This window comes from Manduca sexta, unplaced genomic scaffold, assembly GCF_014839805.1.
Source record: "Manduca sexta isolate Smith_Timp_Sample1 unplaced genomic scaffold, JHU_Msex_v1.0 HiC_scaffold_170, whole genome shotgun sequence".
In the NCBI taxonomy this organism is placed as follows: Eukaryota; Metazoa; Arthropoda; class Insecta; order Lepidoptera; family Sphingidae; genus Manduca; species Manduca sexta.
This window is the reverse complement of record NW_023592590.1, coordinates 205-23,795: the sequence shown is the minus strand read 5'-3', so window position 1 is coordinate 23,795 and position 23,591 is coordinate 205. Positions and strand designations below refer to the sequence as shown.

Here is a 23,591-nt window from a genome sequence, read left to right as displayed (position 1 = left end):
TTTTCTATCAAATATTCAAACATCCAAAAATTTTCACAAACAATAATATTTATATGAGTAAGAAGTAAACCCAGAGCCCATTATAGATAAGTAAGGTATTTCTGTAAAGTCGTATTTACCGGAGAAATAGAATACGAATTAGTATAAAAGGTAGAAACACATAAAAATTCTGAAAATAATAACAAACACTCACTTTCACCCTGCCCAAGTATGCCACACAACTTTTTATTTCTTGACTTGACTGTACGCAGTTCCTGCTTTAAACTAGACACCTCCTCTTGCAATGCTGCTATTTCCTCATTTTTCTTTTCTAACATGTAGGCAAACTGTACTCTGGTGATGAATGCATCAGATGGCGCTTGGCTGTTGCGCACCCTATCGTTTATTTTGTCTTTCAATAGCTCATGCTTCGTTTCATCTTTAACTCTTTCGAAAAATTCTGTGTCCTTATCAGGAATCTTAATCTCATCTGTGGTGGTTGTTTCTTCTTCAGTTGTAGCTACAATATGGAAGAATGTAGTGCAAATGGTAAAAATTTTGGCAGTCATTTCTTTCTGTGAGAAAATAGTCCAGTACATTTTTTTTAAACAAATCGGCACAAATAAAATATCCTAAACCAACATCTCAATCTACTAAGGCAATAAATTTTGCTGTTTAAATATTAGCTGATAATTGTTACCTTTATTTTCATCCCCATTGTTCATCATATCATTGAACTGTTCAAGACTCATCACATTTTTCTTTTTCTGCTTTTTATTATTTGTACGAGTGTTCTCACTCATTTTCTTTTCAGTATCTGCTTCTTTCTTCAATTGTTTATAAACATCCTTTTTTTCTTCATAATCCAGTTTTGATAAAAGTATTGCCTAGAAACAAGTTATGATTTTACTAATATTTTTAAGAGTGCATAATAGCCGGTAACATACATACATAATAGTTGGGAACGGAAGGGTCTGCCGAGGCAGATGTAGAAATGTTCAAAACCTAGGGTACTGTATTGTTTATCAATTATCATTTACTTTACAATGAAAGATAGCATGAGGAAAGCTACATTCCTGAGAATTGGCCAAAAAGAATTTTCAAGGTATGTGAAATTTGCCAACCTACATTAATTTGGCATGGTGGACTAAAGCCTAAAACGCTCTGTAGAAGAGGAGGCTCGTGTTCAGCAGTGTGTAGTGTATAATACAAGGCTTAAATTAAAACTAGTTGACCCGACAAACATTAAGTAAGTAAGTCTTAACTACAAAATTGCAGAAGGCATTCTGTCGGCTATTTCAAAGACACAACAATTGACAGTTATATAAAATTAATATTTTGTTAAGTTTTCTTAAATTTTTAATTGGCCAAATTTTTAATTTTTTCTTTCATAAGGACCTTCTCCTGACAATAACAAACACAACAACAAAAAATAGTGAAATCAGTCCAGCCGTTCACGCGTGCTGATGTGACCAAGGAATTAGGGATTCATTTTTATATATATATATATAAATAATCATGTTTTTAAGCATTTAGAACTGTCTCAGTTCAATAAATCCATGGTTAGGCAATATCTCTGAAAGTATTGCCCAATATGGGCATAAGTTGCTATTGTCACATCATGCGATGGCATACACATGATATATATTGGGCTTACTACCTCAGAATAAAAGGTGTGATTATGCTGATATACAATATACAATTCACAGAAAAGCTAAATTATTAAATAAAATAAAACCTTAAGGTAGTAAGAGATAGTTGATTAAAATTATAAAATTATTTTAATAATTAGTAATAATAAAAAATAGACTTTATTTCATGTCTATTAGGGTAGTTTTTAAATATCCTTATATTGGCATTGTCTTGATAGCATCTGGAACATTTACACACTAAAGTAATAATTAATAAAATGAATATAATTTAAAAAAATACTTTTCTATATTTTTTTAAATCACAAATTTGATAAAAAAAAATGACAGCTATTCTTATATATTTGTATATATTCTTACACACATAATATATATAATATTAATTCAAATAATATGATTCTAATTAGACAAACTAATATTATTTAGAAGTGGTAGTCACCTGTTGGAGTTCACATTCAAAGTTACCATCAACAAGTTCCTCATCCTTTTGTTTCCACATTTCCCATTGATTATCTGATGCTTGTCCTTGCTTCGTCTTTTTTTTCTTTGCAGCACCCTGTAAATATTTATAGTATGTTGCTTATTAATCGAATCTGCAACTGTTAAATGAATATATTATACAATACTATCACTAAAACGAACTCATGGTGATGAATATCAAAGAATACAAAATGTTTTTATTTTATATTTAAATTAGCACATTACTCGTTCAATAATTAAAATATTTAAAAAGATATTTATGCAACTTACCTGAGATTTATTATTGTTGCCATTATTCTTAGTTTTTTTCGAAGGTTCTATTTTTTTGGCAGTGTTCGTTTTATTCTTTTCGTTTTCTGGCTATCGCCGGATGATGACTGGGGATGGGGGTGAGGGTAGTCATCATCCTCTATTTTGAGGCCGGCAAAACGGGATTGTACCACAAGCGCAGCCATTTTCTAACAATACGCAACAAAACACAAATATTCAGGGGTTATTACAAGATTTTAAATTTAATCACTGTGTTCACCTATCCTTGTAAAATTATCAATAAACCTACCTTTTACAAGCAAAAGAAAAGCTTAATTATTTATTGTATCTAAAAAATAGCCGCAGTACACAAATATTTTAGTGAGTGATATAAGTTTATTTATTTAAAATTGTGGAGTTTCTGGATTATATATTATTGATTAATTAGTTAGTTAAATCAATAATGTTTGTTTTACTGTTATTTACGGAAACACGAAGATAGGACATTCACAACGATTCGAACAATGTAGGGATGTAACAGCCCTAAGATCCATATATCGATATAAATATTATCCAGTAATTCTTTCTCGTCAACACTACTAGAACTACTTCTGCTCATTGATTATGACCATATTATAACGAGACTTTAAAGAAAATCATGATGCCTACCCATATTTAATAATAATATTTTTGTTTTTGGTAACTGCCTTGGTGGCATAGTTATACTGCATGCGATAGCGCTCTGAGGTCCTGAGTCCGAATCCCGGGTCGGGCAAAGTGATATTTGAGTTTTTCTACTCAGTATCAGCTGGAGTCTTGGATTTTGTGCCCGATATGGCTATAAGCTCGCCCCCCTACTCATATCATGTGACGGAACACATTTTGCGAAAAGGGAGAGCCCTGGTTGCGCCTCTGCATACCCTTTCGGGGATAAATGCGTGATGTGTGTGTATGTGTGTGTTGTTTTTGGTAGGTGAAAAATTGATTTTCAGATAAAGAACAGTTCAGATGAAAAGAAAATAAGAAATGTAAAAATATTCTAGACTATTATATTTGTGTGCTGCGAATATTGTTTTGTTTTTCATATCCAAAGAAAAATATTCTGGTACTTACATATAAAATGTATCGGTATTTTATGTAGTCGCGACATCCCTAGAACAATGGACAGATATGGACAATGTTGTCGTGGTAAAAAATAACTATCATCGGAACAAAATAAGCATTTCTGCCATATTATTTTTTATTATCCAGCGGAGACAAAATATCGATTTTAGAATTTTTAAAATCAATGGCCGGACTTATTACATTCGTTTTGAATATTACACTCCGCATATTTCTATATAAGAATAATTATCTTTGGTACCTCCAGATACTATCTTGACAGAATCCCAATACAAAATAGAGGGACTTGTCTATTTTATTTTTATTTTATTTTATTATTAAAGTTGCATCAACTAAGTAACACCATCAAACCTTAACAATAGCATAGATTACAACAGCTTTTTGATCAAATGCTACTTATACAATTATAGATGCAAACGACAATTCAAATTATAAGTAACAAAGCATTATTACAATTAAATAAAATTAAATAAAAAAGTCTATAAAGAAAAGGCATACGTAAAACTAAGCAGTATGGTCGAAGGACTGTGCTGACGAATAATTAAAAAGTAAATGTCAAATGTCAACAGTCAATCCAATGAGTCAATCCCATTCATTCCATTCACCGGTTGTTTTGGCAATTGGCATATTTTGGCGGGTCCATGAAATAAATAAATGAAATAAAGATTGTTTCCAAAAATGAAACTGCAGTGTCTAGTCGAAGTGATAAACCGGTTACACAATAACTTAAATATTAGGTCTAATGGAAAGCATCTGAAATCCACATTAGCTCTAGGAAAAGAACCTAAATGTGAGACGGAATATTTCATAATACATTTTTCTTCTGTCAACAAATCTGGGGTAAAGTATCGTATAAAAGCTATAAAACAAGTGTTTGTGAAGTGTATCAATGAGGGTAAAGCAACAATAAGATTCGAAGAGCCACCACACGATCTATGCATAAAAAGTGAAGTTTTACAATTAAAATGTTTCATGAAATTATTGAAATCATGTATTGTTGGAGATACAAAAAATTTAAAGATTTCTTCACTGTGTAATCTAAGCGTCACAGCGAAGGATAATGCTCCAAAGAAACTTATAATCCATGACAGAAGTGAATTCCCAACAAATGGCTTGCCAAGGACTTTAGAAACTCTTTACATAAGTGGTTTGAAACTGTGTAACTTTAGAAGGGAGATATTACTTTTAAAGCAGCTTGTTGTACTTGATTTAAGTAATAATGAAATTGAAAAATTGCCTCCAGAGTTTGGTAAGTTTAAAATTATGTTTTTTCTGACAACGTTATTAAGTGTGTGCAATCTATAAAGTGTATGTATATTAAACTATGTGTTTAAAAATCCAGATTTTACGCTAAATTAGTTCTTTAGGTCCATAATATATGACCATTGAAATTTCCAGGAGAATGCAAACTCTTTGTGAGCTGCACATGGCCAATAATCTACTTGGTGTAAAAGGAGACGTCGATTGGAGATGGCTGCTTGGACCCCAAGTAATTTGAATTTGTAATACATATATTTAGTGTTTTAATTAAGGAGGTATTGAACTAAAGCAGGGCTTTGTGTGTACTCTCTTATGCTTCTTGCATATATGGAGCCCATAGGGTTTTTTGTCTTTGGTTTTGTCCGCACCTATTGACCGACTACCAATTTCCCTGCAGGAATGTTTATAAAATCATCTATCAATTGTGCTGTATTTTAATGTAATACAGGTGACCAACCCCACAATTTGTTGAACCTCATCTCTGGTACTACCAATGACCAATAATATTCTGTGTCTACTAATTCCACATTTTTTAAAAGTTTTTTATCCCTAAACTCGGCCATTGGTAGGATACAAGAAATAGCTTGGATAGAAACCTTATTACACAATCCATTATAGTGACTTATGTAAGTGTCACATTCCAGGATGACTGTGTATATCTAGTTTGCCAGGCTGGCATAACCATGTTGCCTGGGGAGGGATAAACATCTGTTGTCATTGACCATCCTATCTCGACCTTACCATCAAGAACAATGGAGTTACTATGCTGTGTAAAAAAAAGGTTTTACTAAGGAATAAAGTTTACAAACTGCATTTTAATTAACAGAGGAAATAGTTTAGGGGAGTCTATTTGTTCTCATAGATATATGATGTAATCCAGTCAGCCTGATGTAAATACACCATTGTCCCTTTTATTTTAAAAATATATTTTATATTATTATTGTTCAGAATCATGCACCTTATATTTAATGTGATGCAATAATATACCCTAAACAATTTCTTTCAGATAATTAAAACATTGAAATTATTGGACCTAAGTGGAAATAGATTAGGACATCTTCCTAAAGCAATTTGGAAGTTACAGAAATTAGTCACTTTGAAGGTAGATAACAATTTGATGGACAAATTGCCTGCTACTCTGGGACGTATCAGTAGTTTGAGGTAATTAAACAGTTTTTATGGTTTCTCTTCCAAACTAATTTAAAAACATTGAAGGTAATATTATATAGCATATTGTAACCCTACATCTCATTTTAATTATAGTTATGCATAGTTCAATCTAGATTATAGCTATTCATTCTGTGTTTAAATTTAATATATTTTAAACATATTGTTACGCACCGCTATCCTAGTCAATGACATCAAGTGTTTCCGGAAGTATACGGGTTGTGCGGTCAGGCTATTCTATTATTCTCTCTGGTTGGATGTTGTCAAAAAATTTCTAAAAATTGTATTATGAAGTTATTTTTGCTAATATAATGTTTACTGTAAAAGGAGTGTTTAACAATATTCTTCATACATATTTGTTTTTTCTAGGTACCCCTATTAATAATAATTTATTTCTGTACAGGTATGTAACGGTCTCACAAAACGAACTGGAGTCATTACCATGCAGTCTAATGCAGTGCCGTTTGGAATACATAGACCTATCATCAAATAAATTTCATCACAAGAAAGAAATGATTATGACAAACAATCATACACCATGGAACTTTTATATTGGTAGCTTAGTTCATATAGCTGGTAAGATAGTATTAAAAAACAAATTATATTATGCCTCAAATATTATACCATGGACACTAGTGGATTTCTTAGACAATGCAAATATGTGTGTGTGTGGTGCACCAGTAGTTAGTGATTTATTTTATGTCAAGAAGGAATTTGAACTAAAAGACTATTTTCGAACTGTTGTATTCAATAATAATTGGAATAGTGTAGTCAATTTCGAATGCTACTTTTGTTCACCTAAATGTTTTAGTAAATGATTGTCTTATTTATATTTTTTGTGATTTTATAAAAGACAAAAAATTGTTTAAAACGTTTATTTATTAAGTTAACAAGCATAATATAATTATTTTAGGCCATCTAGTTTCCAATTGATTTCGTGAATGACTGGAGCTATTCTTATGTGTGGTTCTGAAAGAAAAATAAATGTATTTGAATAAAACATATGATATTTATGAATATTTTATTCCAATGACTTACAGCCATTTTCAAATAACTTATGATAAACAATCCTAATTTTATTCATCTTTCCGATCCTGAGAATCAGAAATCCATCAAAAAACATTCCGATTGGTCAAATTTAGCATTGGATCGCTATAAGAATAGTATATGTCTATACAAACCTAATGAAGCTATGCCTTGTGGAATAAAACTGACACCTTCTGGAACATCTTGTGCAGTAATAAATGCATTAGTGGACTCTATCACTAGTTCATTTGTCCAAATATCTTTAAAACTGTCTTTCATTTCTTTGAGTAGTTTTTCGAGTGATGACTGAAATAAAAATGATTATACATGTGTTCTAGCTTACACAAGAAATACCATAATATATTCTTTTGTATTACTTTAATAAATTTGATATATATTTTCAAGACAGTAACATTACTTTTGTTATCAAAAATTGTTAACCATAATTTAATCATCTCGAAATCATACTGTAATATATACCTGCAATATATGAGCTTCCTTATCCTTATTCAGACAACTCAATACTGTTACAATCTCTTTTACTTGTAGTCTTAACTCAAAGGAAGCAGTGACATGGCTGTGTAACGCCATTATTAAAGCTACATCTTCATATTGTGATCCTTCCTTGAGTGATGCTACTTTACGCTCATGTTTCCTTCTATTTTTGCTTGAACGGTACGAACGACTGAAACAATCAAAATATAATATAAAACGGATTTAATTGTCAGCTTGTTATGAATTGGATTTGCATCCAGAACTATACTGCTTAAATATTGCCTAATGAAATGGACCATGGTTAACACACTATTTGGTCTTGTTTAACCGGAAATCTTTACCTTGAACCTCTTGATGAAGACGCCAATGTGCTACCCGCATCCGAATATAAATCACTGTCCTTATTCACATAGAAGTCGTAAACATCAATTGGATTTTTTATTTTATTCGCTCTCACAACTTCAAGCCGATCTCTGTGACGTATGAAGGTGCACCAATTCGTTTCTATTAAGTCTGTCATATTTTTGAAGTCTTCCAGTAATGTCGGAGTAAGTAATTCATCTGAAAATTAATTTAATGTTAAACTTTAAATTAATCTATAGTAGTAAGTATTGCAAAAAATAAGAAATTGATTATTATCTTATTTGATTGTTCCAAACTCTAAATTACGGCTCCTATTCTAAAAAAGATATCACTAATACTTATTCAATTATTCTATGCCTAATTCTAAATATTACAAGCTGTTTAGGTAACTATGTTTACTTAAATTGATGTCTTTGTATCAGGCATTAAATTCGTGAGGTGACGTGACCTAAACAATATTCAAAGGGTGAATTGAATTTCGGTAGATGGGGTGAGTAACGAAAAACAGAAAAGAGGCGCAATACCCACGTGTGACGTCATCGGGCATTACGACGCGTGCGAAAGAAAGGGATGAAGCGATATCCCGACTTCGCGCCCCCTTTGGCACATAGTAATATTTGAAATATGAATTACTGGCTCATTTTTTAACCAATTTTAATGCAGTTTTCGCAATAGCGTTTCTTTTTCGTTTTATTAACCATTACATATAGAATAATGAACAAAATCAAACACAGGACGGTCCCCTATTAAAATAACTCATTTGACAAAAAAACTTAATTGGGCCATTTTTAAGATAGATCGGAAAAAAACGATTGGGATCGTTTATTTAAAATGGCATTAAATGGTGAATCTAAACTACGAGGGATAATTTACTTGTTGGACGAGAACTTTTCTTAGTATAATAATATAATAGTAAAGGAAAAAGGCTGTATGTCATAAGACATTGTTAATAGATGTCTTCAATCAAACATACATAGTAAAAGTACCTCTCAAATTTGGTTTTGAGTACTGTGAACATAGCCGTAATGCTGTCTTGTAGTGTCCACACTCCACAGCATATGAGATGGTTCCATCAGGATCAGAATAGTATTGTTCCAAAATAGATAGTGCTTCATTGTGGCGCTTTTCATTCTTCAATCCGTTTATGAAATACCTAAACATATTATATAAAATATGTATGTATTGGATAAAACAGAAATGAAAAAATATACAGCTTGGAAGAAAAAAGTCTTTTTTTTATAATGATATCTTACTTACCAACACAAAGTTTTAAACTGGTCTTCTGCCCAATTAGAAGCCAATTTTAAAGCCAGCTCCCATTCTAAGGCATCTTTATAACATTCTATAGCTTTGTCAATATTGTTTGCCCTTTCGTAAATAATTCCAGCTTTAGTAAAATGCTTCTTCAATTTCAAATAAAGGCCATAATCTTCAGATATTTGTTTATATATTTTATCATCAATTGAAAGTAAAGCCAATGCTTCTCCATAGAGACTATGATATTTTACAAAAGTCTTTAATTCTTCATGTCGACTAGGACCACATTGCACAAGAGATTCAACTGCTTTATCAAATCTTTTTAAATGTTTGTTTATAGAAAAACATTTGAAGTTCTCATCCATCTCGCATTCAATTCATTGAGCATAGGTATGTATTCTTTAGGATCCTTTTGTGATTTATTAGCCACTAACAAAACTAAGTCAAAATCATACATGCCAAGTGCAACATCAAATAGATGGTTAACATCAACCATGTAAAGCAAGTATTTAAGAGCTTCATCTGATCCTACAGGTAGTTTTTTTCCATTTGTTTCTTTTAATTTAAGGTCTTTAATAATCGTTAAAGCTTTTTCCAAATCTTCAACAGTATTTTTTTTAACATAAGTTGTGATTATTGGTAGTATTCTTCCAGCTCTATCTGCTCTTTTTCTTAACTGTTCTGTAATTGCATCACATATTTTTATTACTTTTATCTTTATTTCTTTGTTAACTTCTCTGGTTTCATAATTACTTGAATACATTGTTTGAGTCACATCAAAATTTTCTAAGTCTGATAGAAAGAGATTCAACCAAGAATTATTTTCAATTGAATCCAGAAATACATCAATGTTGGTAATAAATTTTTCAGGGTCGTGATCATATATCAGATTTAAGTTGATTCTTTGTTTTCTCATCAAATCAAATGCTTCATGGTATTTAAGAGCATCAAGGCATTGGCCAATAATTTTCAGGGACAAAGGTCTTGGCTGTATAGACTCCAAATTGCCTCGGGGCATTTGAAACACTGTTCTTGTATCATTTGGCACTACTATTACTAATTTAGTACCTCTCTCAATCTTTCTCTTATAAACCAAATTAGATTCAGATTTTTGATATTCACTGATTGCATTGAGTCCATGTGGTGTCAGTTTTACACACAAGAGCACATGTTGCAATGTTGTGAGAAGTAAAAAGTCTGTATGAATGAAGAAAGAGCTCACATTGTTCATTATCATTCTGTTGCCAATGTATAGATTACCTTTATGGGTAAGACCAATAAAATGCAATTCATCCTCTATAATAAATACATTAAATTTGGTGCATGAAACATTGAAGGATACATATTGCTCTTCTATAAACCCACCAGCCTGGTATTGTAATATTTCCCCATTGCTAAGTAGCAAAAATAATTTACTTGAATCTTTTGGATTAGATGCTATTCTTGTTACACAAGATGGCAAAGAAGTAGTTTCTGTTTGTGTAATTTTGCTACCATCAATTGTAAACTCAATTAAGTAATATGATTTGTTTTTCACCATAACACACACTATGAGTTCTGAACTCAGCCAATACCAATTGTAGTATTGGAATGGAAAGTCATTTCTGCTTAACTGTACTGTTTTTGAGATTTCATATTTTAGAGGGAATTTTTGTGTCTGTGTGTAATATATTAATTTATTATTTACAGTGCACACAAAAAATGAGTTACTGCTTAGCCCATTCTGAGATTTTTGTGGAGCAAAACACACAGAATTAACAGAAGCATCGAGCACAGTTTCAAATGATGACATTGGAGGTGGTACCACTGCTTGTCTAAAACCAGTAACTAAAAGTTTACAACCATCTATTACGGCGACTACTGCATCATCATCAGTACTAATTCCCTTGCTATGATCTATGGTCCAAATCCAGGAATATATCAAATAACTTCCATCATTCAAAATAATGTGAAGTTTCTTATTATTAGCAACATCAAAATCATTGTCCCACATAATTTTAGTTATGTCTTGCTTACTGTTGAACAGCAAAGTTTGCTTTAAATACCAATGATAATTAGCTGATGTATATAACAACAGCTTATGTGTATTTGTTTCAATGTCTTTGCAATGTAGGGTCAATATTTCTGAGTCTAGGCTCCAAGTTATATTTTTAACATATGTAGTAGAATTCACTGTTATTTCAAACTCTCCATGTTTTAATCCATTTTTTTCAAAGAAGGATAAAATGTATTTATCATTTACTTTCTGTGTTGTAGCTATAACATTGCCACTGGGTCGCCAAGATAAATTTGATTCTAATCCTTGTTGCTTTTCACTTGTATATTGTAAACGGCCTTCTCTATCAAAAACTTTGAATCTTCTGATTCCATCCACATTAAAACCTACTGCATACAGACTGCCATCTCCCCTCCAAGTTAATTTCACTTTATTATCTGATGAAGCATTTGGATCTAAAACAAAATAATTATTAAAACGTATTAATTCCAAAATATAAAATTTTAATTTAACATAGATTAAATATTTATTATGTGTTGTGTTAATCAGTTACTTATAAAAGCTCCATATAAAATATGTCGGAGTGTAACTATTTACTTGGTTATTTTTTTAGATGATCGGTAAAGTATCACCTCTCTATATTTATTTATTCAGACAGTTTTTCAATTATAGAAACACTTATTTACTTCAATAACAATTTCCTGCGTAGTAACACAGAAGTCAACTCCGAGCCCAAAACAACTCCTGTTATTTTTCATAATGATTTTAATGGTCTTTAATGGACACATAGAAAACAAGGTGCGACAACATATATAATTGCGTAACAAGCACACGAAAAAAACATAGTCAAATTAAGAACCTCCTCCTTTTTGAAGTCGGTTAAAAATACTTTAAATTTTTATTGATCATATTTACATTCCTCCCAAACCCATGATTCCTTACCAGCACTAACTTCCCTTTGCAGTTTAGCGGCCTGTTTTCCTTCAGACCCATGGAACTGTGTCTCTTTCTTTCCCCATCCAACTGTGATGAATTGTTTCTCGCCAAACTCTGCATTTAGCAAGTTCACTTCATTAACAGGATCAAATGTGCAGGAAAGTAGTACCATGTTTAATTCTTTTGTGACAATTGCGAGCAACTCTTGATCTGGGCTCCATTCCATTGCCTAGAATTAAATTATATGTATACTAGCTTCCGCCCGCAGCTTCGCCCGCGTGGATTTCGGGTTTCAAAAATGGAGAAGGTGCTCAATTTGTCGGGATGTTTTTTTAATTTATGGTGGTATGCAGGTGGTCCGATTGTCCGGTCAGGGTCTGATGATGGGATCCTGGTGAAATCGAAGGAACTTTTAACCATTAAGGTTGCACACGAAATGACGGAAGCTTAAAAATGGAGTAACTTCTCCCGTTTTCCCAACATTTTCCATCACTGCTATGCTCCTATTAATTGTAGCGTGATGTAAAGTATACTATAACCAGCTTAGGAGTATGAAAATAATTGTACCAAGTTAAGTTAAAATCCGTCGAGTAGTTTTTGTTTCTATAACGGTTACACAGACAGACAGACAAAAATTTTACTAATTGCATTTTTGGCATCAGTATCGATCCCTAATCACCCCCAGTTATTTTGGAAATATATTTCATGTTCAGAATTGACCTCTCTACAGATTTAGTATAAGTATAGATATGCAAAAGTAGCTCAAAAATTTCAGAACGCGACATTACATTATTATATTCTGTGCTCCAACGCACACTGCTTTGATGTTAGTAACACACCTACATTGCTTAGACAACAGTGAACTTTATACAATAGCAATAAAGCTCAATTTGACTCTACGTATTAGTTAGAAAACGTTTGTATGGGAAATAGAAAAATGCTGTTTTGAGGATTTTCCCGGCAATTATTCGAATTTTTCTCACCTTTTAAACCTTCCCTAGACCTACACGAATAATTCGAGACCAAGATAAGATAAATCCGTTCAGCCGTTCTCGAGTTTTAGCGAGACTAACGAACAGCAATTGATTTTTATATATATAGATGATAATGAGTAATACCTACGTCACAATAAATTTATTATTATTTATTTTGGTTTCATAACTAAGGAGGTAAGAACTTTAAGATATCTAGGATTTAAGATGTTTAGGATATCCAAAAAGAATTAGTAGTTTTAGACCTTAGCTTTAAATGTTCTAAAGGGTTTTTTGGAAAAAATAAAATAAGACTATTACACTCATAAGAAGAATCTTGAGTCATGTTAATAACAATATAATACTTGCTTATAGGGATAAAAAGATCTTATGGACCATTAGAGGTTTTATTATTTATAAGGTGCAGTAATTGCAAAAGAAAAATTATTGTTTTACAATTTTATAAATTTCCTTTATGTAGAACTGTTAACAGCTTATATTCTATGTGAAATTTATAAAATAAATTATAATTGTTTTTTACGCATTGTGCAGTCTGTGGATACATTTCTATTAATTTTATTTGATTTCTGGGGGCAAAACCGCATACAAACTAATATTAGTGTTACAATAAGAATAAATCAAATGATGTACAATTTTACATGAATATTGTAGATCTTACCAGTATTCCAACGTCAAAAACTCCAACAACCTCACACACCGTCCCCGCTTCCGTGACAGAAAGTAATTCACCATTTTCAAAGCCTACACACACTGAATTCTGGAGTGATAAGAAAGTAACATTCATTGGACAATTGTCAGGACTAACGAGATGTGAGACATCTTTATTCCACTTTACTTCATCCTTTTCATTAAAAACATGTAGACTAGGGTTATTTGTGCAAACATATAATTCGCTAAAAGAGCTTCCTTCGTCATGTCCGAGGCAAAAAGCTGGGGTTTCCTCAGAACTAACTTGAATATCTCTTACGACAACATCGCAAAGTTCTAAATTTCTCATTTTTAATAAATAATTATACAAAAATCATAAACATTTACAAAGATTTACACATGCACGTTTTACGAGAAAATGACATTGACACCTGACGGCTGACATATTTTTTGACATCGATCGATTTATTTATTTATTATTATTCGTCTATAGGACAGACTATAGTCTTTCGTCTATACTGGCTAGTCAAAGTGTATCTTTTTTGTAAAGTTAGTCATAAACTTATTATCTTCTGTAAATAAAACATCATTCACCTAAAACGTAGTGATTATATTCACTTTGCATTCACCCAAGAATTCACCGGCTGGCTTTGACGTATTTCTTTTTTTCAACTCTTTGCTTTTCAAAACTTCGTCAAAAATAATACCACAAACGTTATTTACCATTTTGAGCTATTAGTGTAAAAATCATGGCGAAAATGCATTATTTAAATAAATTGATGAGAATTATATTATCTTCAACTATTCCAAAAAATTATTGTACCAATAAAAAGAAATGAATAATCTAAACCAATTGAATTTTTTTATTACAACATTCCTTGAGGTTTTTTTATATAACAAAATTATTCATTACTTTTAATCTCGAAATTGAGTCTTGTATTATAACATAAAGAATATAGGGATAAAACACTTAATAATGATAAATAAAACATACGTTAAGATATTTTATTACTAAACATATTAATAACAATAACTAGATCACTACAAATCAATGGTTTCTTATAAATAAAGTTAGACTTTTGGATAATAAGTTTTCTCAAATTTCTTTTTACTCTTAGGAAAAGCTCGCAACGCTTTTGGAATATAAGGTGGCAGATGTTCGTCCAACCTTCTTTTGAATGGATTAATCCGCATTCAAAAGGCCTTCTTTTGGCTTCAAAGAATCTTGTGTTATGTTCAATTTTGTAGATTTGTTCCCAAAGGTATGTTTCAGGCAACAAGTTGTGTCTGGGTCTGTTTGAAGCTAAATGTTTAAATGTTGATTCAAGCCACTCTCTCTTGTTATCATCTTCAATATCAGCAATAACCTTCATCTCTTTACCAAGATATGGTTTCATTTCATGTTCTCTTTCTTCAGGAGCATTCAAATAAAATTGTACCAACATTTTTAAGAGATCTTCATTTAACCCTTTAACTTTTCCATTTTCAATGGTCTCATACAGCTTAAGTGGAGTAGTGCCAAAGCATATGTTATGCTTAGGATTTAGATGCATTTGCTCATTATGCATTACAATAGTATTTAACTGATAAGCATACAGAGACCATAGCTGTCCATTTGTAATAACAGTTTGTGTTACTAAAGGATATGTTATATCATTGTAAGTTGTGAAGCCTTGATAGTTTGCCTGGGCTAGCAACCAACCAAAACTGGACTTCATTGCTTGACAATGCAAAGCTCCCAAATTATCTTCAGGTCCATAAGATTGTTTTCGGGCTAGAATATGTCCTCTGCCATGAACAGATAAGAGGCCAAATTCATCGTAATCACCTGGCCAGAAACCTGAAATATTTGTGAAAAAATAAATTATCTAACTTATTTTAATGTTTAATACTTAGTAAATGGGTTAAAAATTTTGGTATTTCACTCATATTTTTACACGGTATTTCAATATCTCTTCACTGCAATATGCCAGAAATTTATTATACCTATTTAGTAAGCCCATCCAGGGATATAGTGGTTAATGCACATATTATTACCATTGCGATTTTTTTATATTAATACATGAAGAAAAAACTCCTATTATAAACACACAGAAGAATGTGAAATTTGGCATAGTTAAAGTTCATATAGAGGAGAGCAGAAAAATTAAATGAATGGTCAATATGTGTTACAAATATATAAAATTTGACCAATGGACAACCATTAGTTTTTATTAATATTTATTTTTATGACCATGAGATCAGGTTAATTAACTAAAAAGTTTGTAAATATACCTGGCATGTTAGCTCCATGTCTGTAATGCTCCCTGTAACCCACAGTGATAGGCGCATAAGAAAATTTTTGTACTTTAAAGTCTGGATTTTCTGCTTCGCTGTGGGGTACTAGGTGTTGTTTTAGTGGCAGTCGACTTCTGACTGCTAAAAATGGTGAACCTGATGGAATAAAAATAATTTAATTAACTTTAATAATTATTGGTATAACACCCTTATCACAAAATATATAGATGTGTTGACAATTCTAAAATATATCACAACTCAAGCAAATAAAAACCATTTACCTAAATATTGTACAGGTCTATCAATATTTTCAAAAGCCTGCCCTTCGACCAATTGTACTGTTGTCTCCATTTGATTACCTTTCGTGGTATATCAACACCACCCACAAACCAAAATGCTTCATGTCTTGGATCATAATCCACCTACAATTGTTTGATTCAAAATGAGTTTTATAGGTAAAATCAATATTTTTGTACATAGATTAAAATTAAGCTATAAAAGCTTTATAACCACTGAGAGAGACATACATTAAAATACATGTTTTATATAATTTAAATTGTCAATAAAATATTTATCATATTATATAATCTATACTATTATATAAAGCTGAAGAGTTTGTTTGTTTGTTTGTTTGAACGTGCTAATCTCAGGAACTACCAGTCCAAACCGAAAAATTCTTTTTACGTTGGATAGCCCTTTGTTTTGGAGTGCACTAAGTTATATATCATCACGCTATGACCAACTAGGAGCGGAGCAGTAATGGCTAATCTCAGGAACTACCGGTCCAAACTGAAAAATTCTTTTTGTGTTAGATAGCCCTTTGTTCGTGGAGTGCTATAGGCTATATATCATCACGCTATACTCAATAGGAGCGGGGCAGTAATGGCTAATCTCAGGAACTACCGGTCCAAACTGAAAAATTCTTTTTGCGTTAGATAGCCCTTTGTTCGTGGAGTGCTATAGGCTATATATCATCACGCTATACCCAATAGGAGCGGAGCAGTAATGGCTAATCTCAGGAACTACCGGTCCAAACTGAAAAATTCTTTTTGCGTTGGATAGCCCTTTATTCATGGAGTGCTATAGGCTATATATCATCACGCTATATTCAATAGGAGCGGAGCAGTAATGGCTAATCTCAGGAACTACCGATTCGAACTGAAAAATTATTTTTGTGTTGATTAGTCCTATGTTTGTGGAGTGCTCAAAGTTATATATCATCACGCTATGACCGATAGGAGCGGAGCAGTAATGAAACATGTTGCAAAAACGGGGAAAATTATGAGTTTTGAGAGCTTCCGTTACCTGCGCTGCGTTAACGGTTAAAGTTATGCAACAATAATGTATGACGGGATTGTTTCACTTAAAAAGTTCTAAAAAATATATTATAAAACAAAGTCTCCCGCTGCATCTGTCTGCCTGAACGTGTTAAATTAAAAAACTACCCAACGTATTAAGATGAAATTTAGTATGGAGACAGTTTGAGACCCTGGGAAGAACATAGGCTCCCGGGAAACTACTACTTTTATAACGGAAAACTTTAGTCTGAAAAACTTTATAACGCGGGCGGAGCCGCGGGCAAAAGCTAGTATTGAATATTACCAACATGACATGATCAGGAAATATAGGCTTTGAATTGTTATTACTTCCACATGGTATCTGGCTTAACATTTTTGAAATGATTACTGTTTATCATGAATTTATTTGATTTTGTAACACTAGGTTTGAAATAATTGAAATACATAATCAGATTTGAACACAACCTGAGTTGACAGAATGTGGGCCACTTTGTCTGTTAAGTTATTTGTTATAATCCTGTTGATTTGTTTCACAATGGATTTAGCCAATGCATCTTCCTTTTGTGCTGCTTCAGACATTCCTGGAGTGATTGTGTAATTTCTCCTGAAATGACATGTCATTTAATATATCATGTAACATAATGCTTTGTTTTTGTATTATATAAGTTACAATAATTTCCCAGGGATATAAACAATCCTGTCCAGCTATCTTAGAGTAACAACATATTACTACAATATGAATTTAGAGAATTAGCTTAATTAATAATTTAATTATTACAATATTAACTACACCATTCACAAATCTATGTAGAGACAGAACTCAGTGAATATCTTTAATTATTTGAGGCATTGAAAAAAATATATAAATACTTACTGTATGCCTGAACTTTCTATTGCTATTGCATCCTCTATTTGTGACTTTATTTCTGGAACTACTACATCCGCTAACTCGTTTAATTCACTGTATGCTTCGGGAAGCTTTTCTATTGGCATAAAGTGGGTTCTCGTGTAACACTGGACTAGAGGCATTGCATTGTAAGGTATTATATTTTCATGTAGCATAACACACTTCCAGCCATAATACCGAGGCATGTTTAATGCTATCTGTTTTGCTTCTACAGTATTTATTTGTTGAATTTTTCTATGAAGTGTCCCTCTTTCACGAAATTTTCGAGCCCTAATCGACATGTCCAAAATAGGCGGATAATGAGGTGAGCTTGTGTATTCATTTTGTTCTAAGGCAGCAGCATGTGAATATGGTCTTGTTACAGTTCCTTTTATCTTGGAAAATGTTCTATGGACTTTAATTAAATGCATTGTTTTTTAATATTGACACAATCGACACAGTACAAATATAATTTTGAGGTTAGATCATAGTAAACAATAGAATATAGACGAGAGCATTGTTGCCAGATGTCTGCTTTACAATATCTTCAAAAGTTGTACCAATATAAAAACATTCAAATATTAAATTGCCAAAAATAACTCGTTTTTATATTCTGATCAGCCATTATTAGACAATAAATTCAATATAGTCTCTATAGATCTGCACTGTGTTATTTTGTTTGTCTCAATTTTTTTTATATCCTTCCTCAGAATAAGAACAAGCATATCCTACGCGGCGAATTCATTTGACATCACTAAACCATAGTGCAAACGGCTTTTTATTTCCACAGATATTATAAATGATTTGTTTAGTGGAATATTTTATGTCGTAAATCAAAGAGAATTATAATATATATTATATGGAAATAAAAGTCGTAAATCCTCCGTATTTTTTTTTATTTAACTATCTAAACTTTTAGTATTTCCAATCTTCTAACGTAATGAAACGGTCAATATAATGTATATATTTTAAAATTAACCAAACTGTCGAATATGTGGTAAACATAATTTTGGCATTCAGCAAAAGCTGATGCAACGTTTTGACATTAATCCAGTGTTGCCACTACTACAAGTTTTGCCTTTTTTAAGGCGAAATTAGGTACCAGTTTCAACGAGGTTATTTTAATAAAATATTTTCTTTCTTGGAATATTATTATAAAAATTGGGTTATAAAATATATACAAGTAGTCCTTGCTACTTGGTTTATTTTTTATATAAACTTATAAGAGGCTTTTGACACAACGCGCGAAAAATTTATTTCTATTTACTGTCTCTTCTCATCCATTCTTATTTAATATAGCATATTTTTTACCGACAGTTCTAATGTAATATAAAAGAGAATTGTAAAATGAAAAGAAATAATGCGTATAATGATTTACAGGAAATACTGCATGGTAAAAATATGTATTATTTTTGAAAAATATTTCCCAGTACTGAAAAATCTAAAATTTTATAAGGTGTATTTCTTTTTTAATTTTCAGGAATTGTGCCGCGCTTCGGGTTTATTTGTATAAATACTCGGGGTAATTTAAAAAATATGTGGAAACATTGTACTAGCCGTCAGCCAAATTGTGTCGGATCGGATTATAACCAAGTTTTTGTATTTCAGATACTAATTTTTAATAAATTTTACTAAAAACATGGATGAAGACATGATATTTGATCCATCGTTGAAAAGAAGAAGAAGAAAAAGACTGGTTTTGACATGGACGCAGCGCTAGCAGGCGAAACAGGTGAGAGCACGAGCGTGGAGGCGCCCGCGGAGACAGGTGACGTCGACGTGCCCGAGGATGATAACCTCGACCTGGACAATTTCGGCAAGAAAAAAAAGAAGAAAAAGAAGACTTTCTTTAATTTAGAAGAATTGGAAAATACTTTACCGGAGACACCGCCTACGGAAGAGCCAGAGCAACAGGAGGATGAAGCGGTGGATGATTTAGATTTAAATATAGACTTTACAAATGCGAGAAAGAAGAAGAAGAAGAAAAACATCGATGAGTTTGTATTGGAGGATGATACAAAAGGAGAGGATCAAGAGAATGCTGATGACCAGCATCGGTGTATGTGGTCGGCAGCGACCGCGACTACACGTACGACGAGCTGCTCGAGCGTGTGTTCGACATCATGCGAGAGAAGAACCCGAGCATGGTGTCTGGAAAAAAGCAGAAGTTTATCATGAGACCTCCACAAGTTGTCAGAATTGGTACAAAGAAGACATCCTTTGCAAACTTTACAGAAATTTGCAAAACATTGCACAGACAGCCGAAACATTTATTAGACTTTTTACTGGCTGAGTTGGGTACTAGTGGTTCAGTTGACGGTAACAGCCAGCTTATCATTAAAGGTCGTTTCCAGCAGAAACAAATAGAGAATGTGCTGCGCCGGTATATCAAGGAATATGTGACTTGTCACACATGTCGTTCTCCAGACACCATTCTGCAGAAAGATACCGGATTGTTCTTCCTTCAGTGTGAAACTTGTGGGTCCCGTTGCTCTGTAGCCAGCATCAAGTCCGTTTCCAGGCCGTCACCGTAAACGTGCTGCCATCCGCAAAGAATGTCTAGAGTATTAGTGCTTAGTGATAAATTAATTTTACAGTCAAAGATCTGGGGTACATGCTGTAACATTCCTCCTTTCTTTTCTATTTTAATGATAAATTGATTTCATAACTTGAAGTAAATAATAATTATTAATTTCTACTTAAAACACAACAGTATTTATATATATTTTATTTATGAAATTAATTAAAAAATTACCTTGGGAAGAATTACTATGGTTTATATCAAAGTGAAATGAAAGTTATAATGCAAATTGAATTAAAAAAATAGTGTAATCATAAACTGTCTTCATACATGTATTTATTGTGTCAAATGCATGGTCATCAATGGAAATTTGTTCATGAATAGTTACATTCATGTACCCCATTCTAACCCCTATATTTATGTATAGCTCACTCTATTATTCTCATTGATACACAATGTTTTATAAATAATTGTTGTTTTATTTCCTTTCTCTTAATAGAATCAACAAGTTGTTCTGGTCATTTGAAGGCTATGTAAAGATAAGGCGAATGGTACACATCAAAATAAATGTTTTTTCCATATATTTTTTTCCTAAGGGCCTGGAGAATAATCACTCTTCTGTCTATGTCCAAGGCTCTGGGCGTAGTGTGTACAGTTAGAGTATAAATATTTTAACTTGACTAATCTATAGATATTCTCAAAGATCCTCTTAATGCAATATCAAGTTGGCTGCTATGAGAAAAAACATTATTTACCATTAAAACAATATTTAGGGGTAACCACACCCACTTTAATGTTACTGGACATGTACTGTAATTATATAGTAATAAAAAATGTTACATAATGCTAGGTATAGCCTCAATCATAGAAATACTGTAACACAACAAAGTACAGCATGGATTTTTTTTCACAGAATAACCAGGGGTTATCAGTCTAGTTATCAAAAAAAGGTTTTTTGGATATTCTATTTATTAATAAAACTTCATGGTACATAAACATACAAAATTATACATATACATAAAAGCTTATAAAAATCACCAAAATATAACAATAATAAAACGAATTAACAAACATAAAATTCAATATAAGAACAAATAAAACTGACAATCAAAAATAAAGCTTATTTTTAATATTAACATGAAAATAAACATTTATAATCTTAATAGTGCTCAAACAAATTATCCCGAAAACCATGTAAAATATGTTTTTACAACTGGCTTTTTACAACTTGAGGCTCATAATCAATTTCAGCAGCCTTTTGCAAGCTTTTAGCATACAGATCTAATCTCTGTGTCATAGTAAAACCCCACTTGTCTTTTATCTGGCGGCAGAGATTTAAATCCATTTGGGCTATCAGTAAGCCATCTTTCACTCTGGACAGGCTTGGAGTTCTTGCACCATCTGGGGCAGTGACATAGCTTGACCCATAGAAATGACCAAAATCTTTGTGTGCTGGCTTGCCATCTGCAGATGTGAATTCATTTGGAAATACTTCAGTACCCACTCTGTTTATAGCGCAGGTGAAATAGCTGTTGGCTATAGCTGCATTACGAGCTTCAACTCCCCACAAATGCTCACTGAGGCCTGCAACAGTGGCTGATGGGTTAAATACTATCTCTGCTCCATTGATGCCAAACATGAGCCAGTTGAGAGGATGGTGGCGTCCATAGCAGATGTTGATTGCTATTTTACCATATGTTGTGTCAAACACTGGGTGTCCTGTATTACCCTCAAAGTAGTATGTGGACTCGTTAAAATCTCCTACTCTTGGAATATGGTTTTTCCGGTGCTTTCCAATGACTTTTCCAAATTCATTTATCACAACAGCTGTATTCCAAATTGTATCACCATGAACTTCGTCTCTTTCTAAAATGGGTGAAACAATAACCATAGAATATTTTGTTGCTAGTTCAGCTAGAAAGACAGTACTTGGCCCATTTACAGGTTCTGCAAATTCACACCATGGATGTTTTCTCTTGTGCAGAAAGCAAATGGCATGTTCCAAGCTTCTTGCAAGCAAATGATATTGACCCCTTCACTGGCAGCGGCCGAAATAATGACGCCGATTTTTTCAAAAATACTTGATTTTTGTTCCGTTATTTTACTGTCAGTCGGTAAAACAATGGAATGTTGAATAATTCCCACCTTCACTATGCGAGATTTTCTAGTTTCTTCATATTTTGCTGGAAAGTCATATGCTGAGATTTCAAAATTATTGTTATTCGCAAGTTCGATAGTATTCTTTGTAATCTGTAACTCATGATGATCCGTTCTTCCATAGTGAATTCTATTGTATTCTTCTAGTTCTTTCCAGTTAATGTACTTGAAATCAGTTTGTCTAAACTATCAATTTCATTTGTGGCTGCCATTATTTAAATTTTATTAGACACGCGCTATATTAGTCGCTCACTGTGTGTACACCAGAGACCAATAAACTGTACTGACTAAACTAAACTAACTAACACTGTACTGACTAAAATAAATTACGTTTAAATGTGTATACCTACCTACCGACATAGCTTTGGTTGTAGTTATATTTATATTTTAAAACAATGTCAAGTGTTATCATAAGAATACATAAGTGAATAACTGATAACTCAATGTTATCTGCTAACATTATTCTTAATTCAATGCTGATTTATAGGAAAGGAAAATTTTTGGATGTTTAAATTTAACTGAAAGCGAAAAAATACAAAACAATCATTTCTTTCTTATGACCTTCCCGATATTCTGTTTTAAAGTAGAAATTTTCTAGTCATAAACATGGAACGAATGAACGATTTGAGTTTGTCAGTTCACAACGAATAATAGTTCCTTTACCATCCTTTACAGCCGGCCTAGCATGCTCGTCACGACATATTTCAAGAACGAGTAGTACAAATTGTCGATGTCGATTAATATCTCGTTTTCTCTAACATGCGCGCCACGATCGACGTTTTTCGTTAAGTGGTGATGATAATTTACTATCTATTGACGATTCAAATATGTAA

General features: G+C 32.3%; 3 protein-coding genes and 3 pseudogenes across 3 annotated transcripts; 2 read left to right on the top strand and 4 right to left on the bottom strand.

Annotated features, from left to right (window-relative positions):
- Positions 1 to 80: 80 nt before the first annotated feature.
- LOC119191616 lies at positions 81 to 2,566 on the bottom strand (annotated as a pseudogene).
- Positions 2,567 to 4,049: 1,483 nt separating this feature from the next.
- LOC119191614 (leucine-rich repeat protein 1-like) lies at positions 4,050 to 6,919 on the top strand. Its single transcript, XM_037445500.1, has 4 exons — positions 4,050 to 4,732; positions 4,881 to 4,968; positions 5,746 to 5,900; positions 6,310 to 6,919. Exons 1-4 carry the CDS (start codon positions 4,158 to 4,160, stop codon positions 6,722 to 6,724), a joined length of 1,233 nt encoding a protein of 410 aa, XP_037301397.1. The 5' UTR covers positions 4,050 to 4,157; the 3' UTR covers positions 6,725 to 6,919.
- Positions 6,766 to 14,065, bottom strand: LOC119191612 (putative elongator complex protein 1). Its single transcript, XM_037445499.1, is given in 9 exon segments — positions 6,766 to 6,875; positions 7,088 to 7,238; positions 7,413 to 7,617; positions 7,769 to 7,988; positions 8,777 to 8,943; positions 9,048 to 9,415; positions 9,418 to 11,498; positions 11,986 to 12,208; positions 13,630 to 14,065. Coding segments are annotated over 9 exon segments (3,819 nt in total). The 5' UTR covers positions 13,969 to 14,065; the 3' UTR covers positions 6,766 to 6,810.
- A 545-nt stretch (positions 14,066 to 14,610) lies between these two features.
- On the bottom strand, positions 14,611 to 18,556 carry LOC119191613 (annotated as a pseudogene).
- A 1,059-nt stretch (positions 18,557 to 19,615) lies between these two features.
- On the top strand, positions 19,616 to 20,614 carry LOC119191611 (annotated as a pseudogene).
- A 1,092-nt stretch (positions 20,615 to 21,706) lies between these two features.
- On the bottom strand, positions 21,707 to 23,245 carry LOC119191615 (beta-ureidopropionase-like). The gene is given in 3 exon segments (XM_037445501.1): positions 21,707 to 22,569; positions 22,572 to 22,910; positions 22,913 to 23,245. Coding segments are annotated over 3 exon segments (1,158 nt in total). The 5' UTR covers positions 22,971 to 23,245; the 3' UTR covers positions 21,707 to 21,808.
- Between the last annotated feature and the right edge of the window lie 346 nt (positions 23,246 to 23,591).

Coding starts and splice junctions, on each gene's coding strand:
- LOC119191614 (XM_037445500.1), top strand. CDS start 4,158: ATGAAACTGCAGTGTCTAGTCGAAGTGATAAACCGGTTACACAATAAC. Junction 4,733..4,880: donor TTGCCTCCAGAGTTTGGTAA/GTTTAAAATTAT, acceptor AATTTCCAGGAG/AATGCAAACTCTTTGTGAGC. Junction 4,969..5,745: donor GATGGCTGCTTGGACCCCAA/GTAATTTGAATT, acceptor AATTTCTTTCAG/ATAATTAAAACATTGAAATT.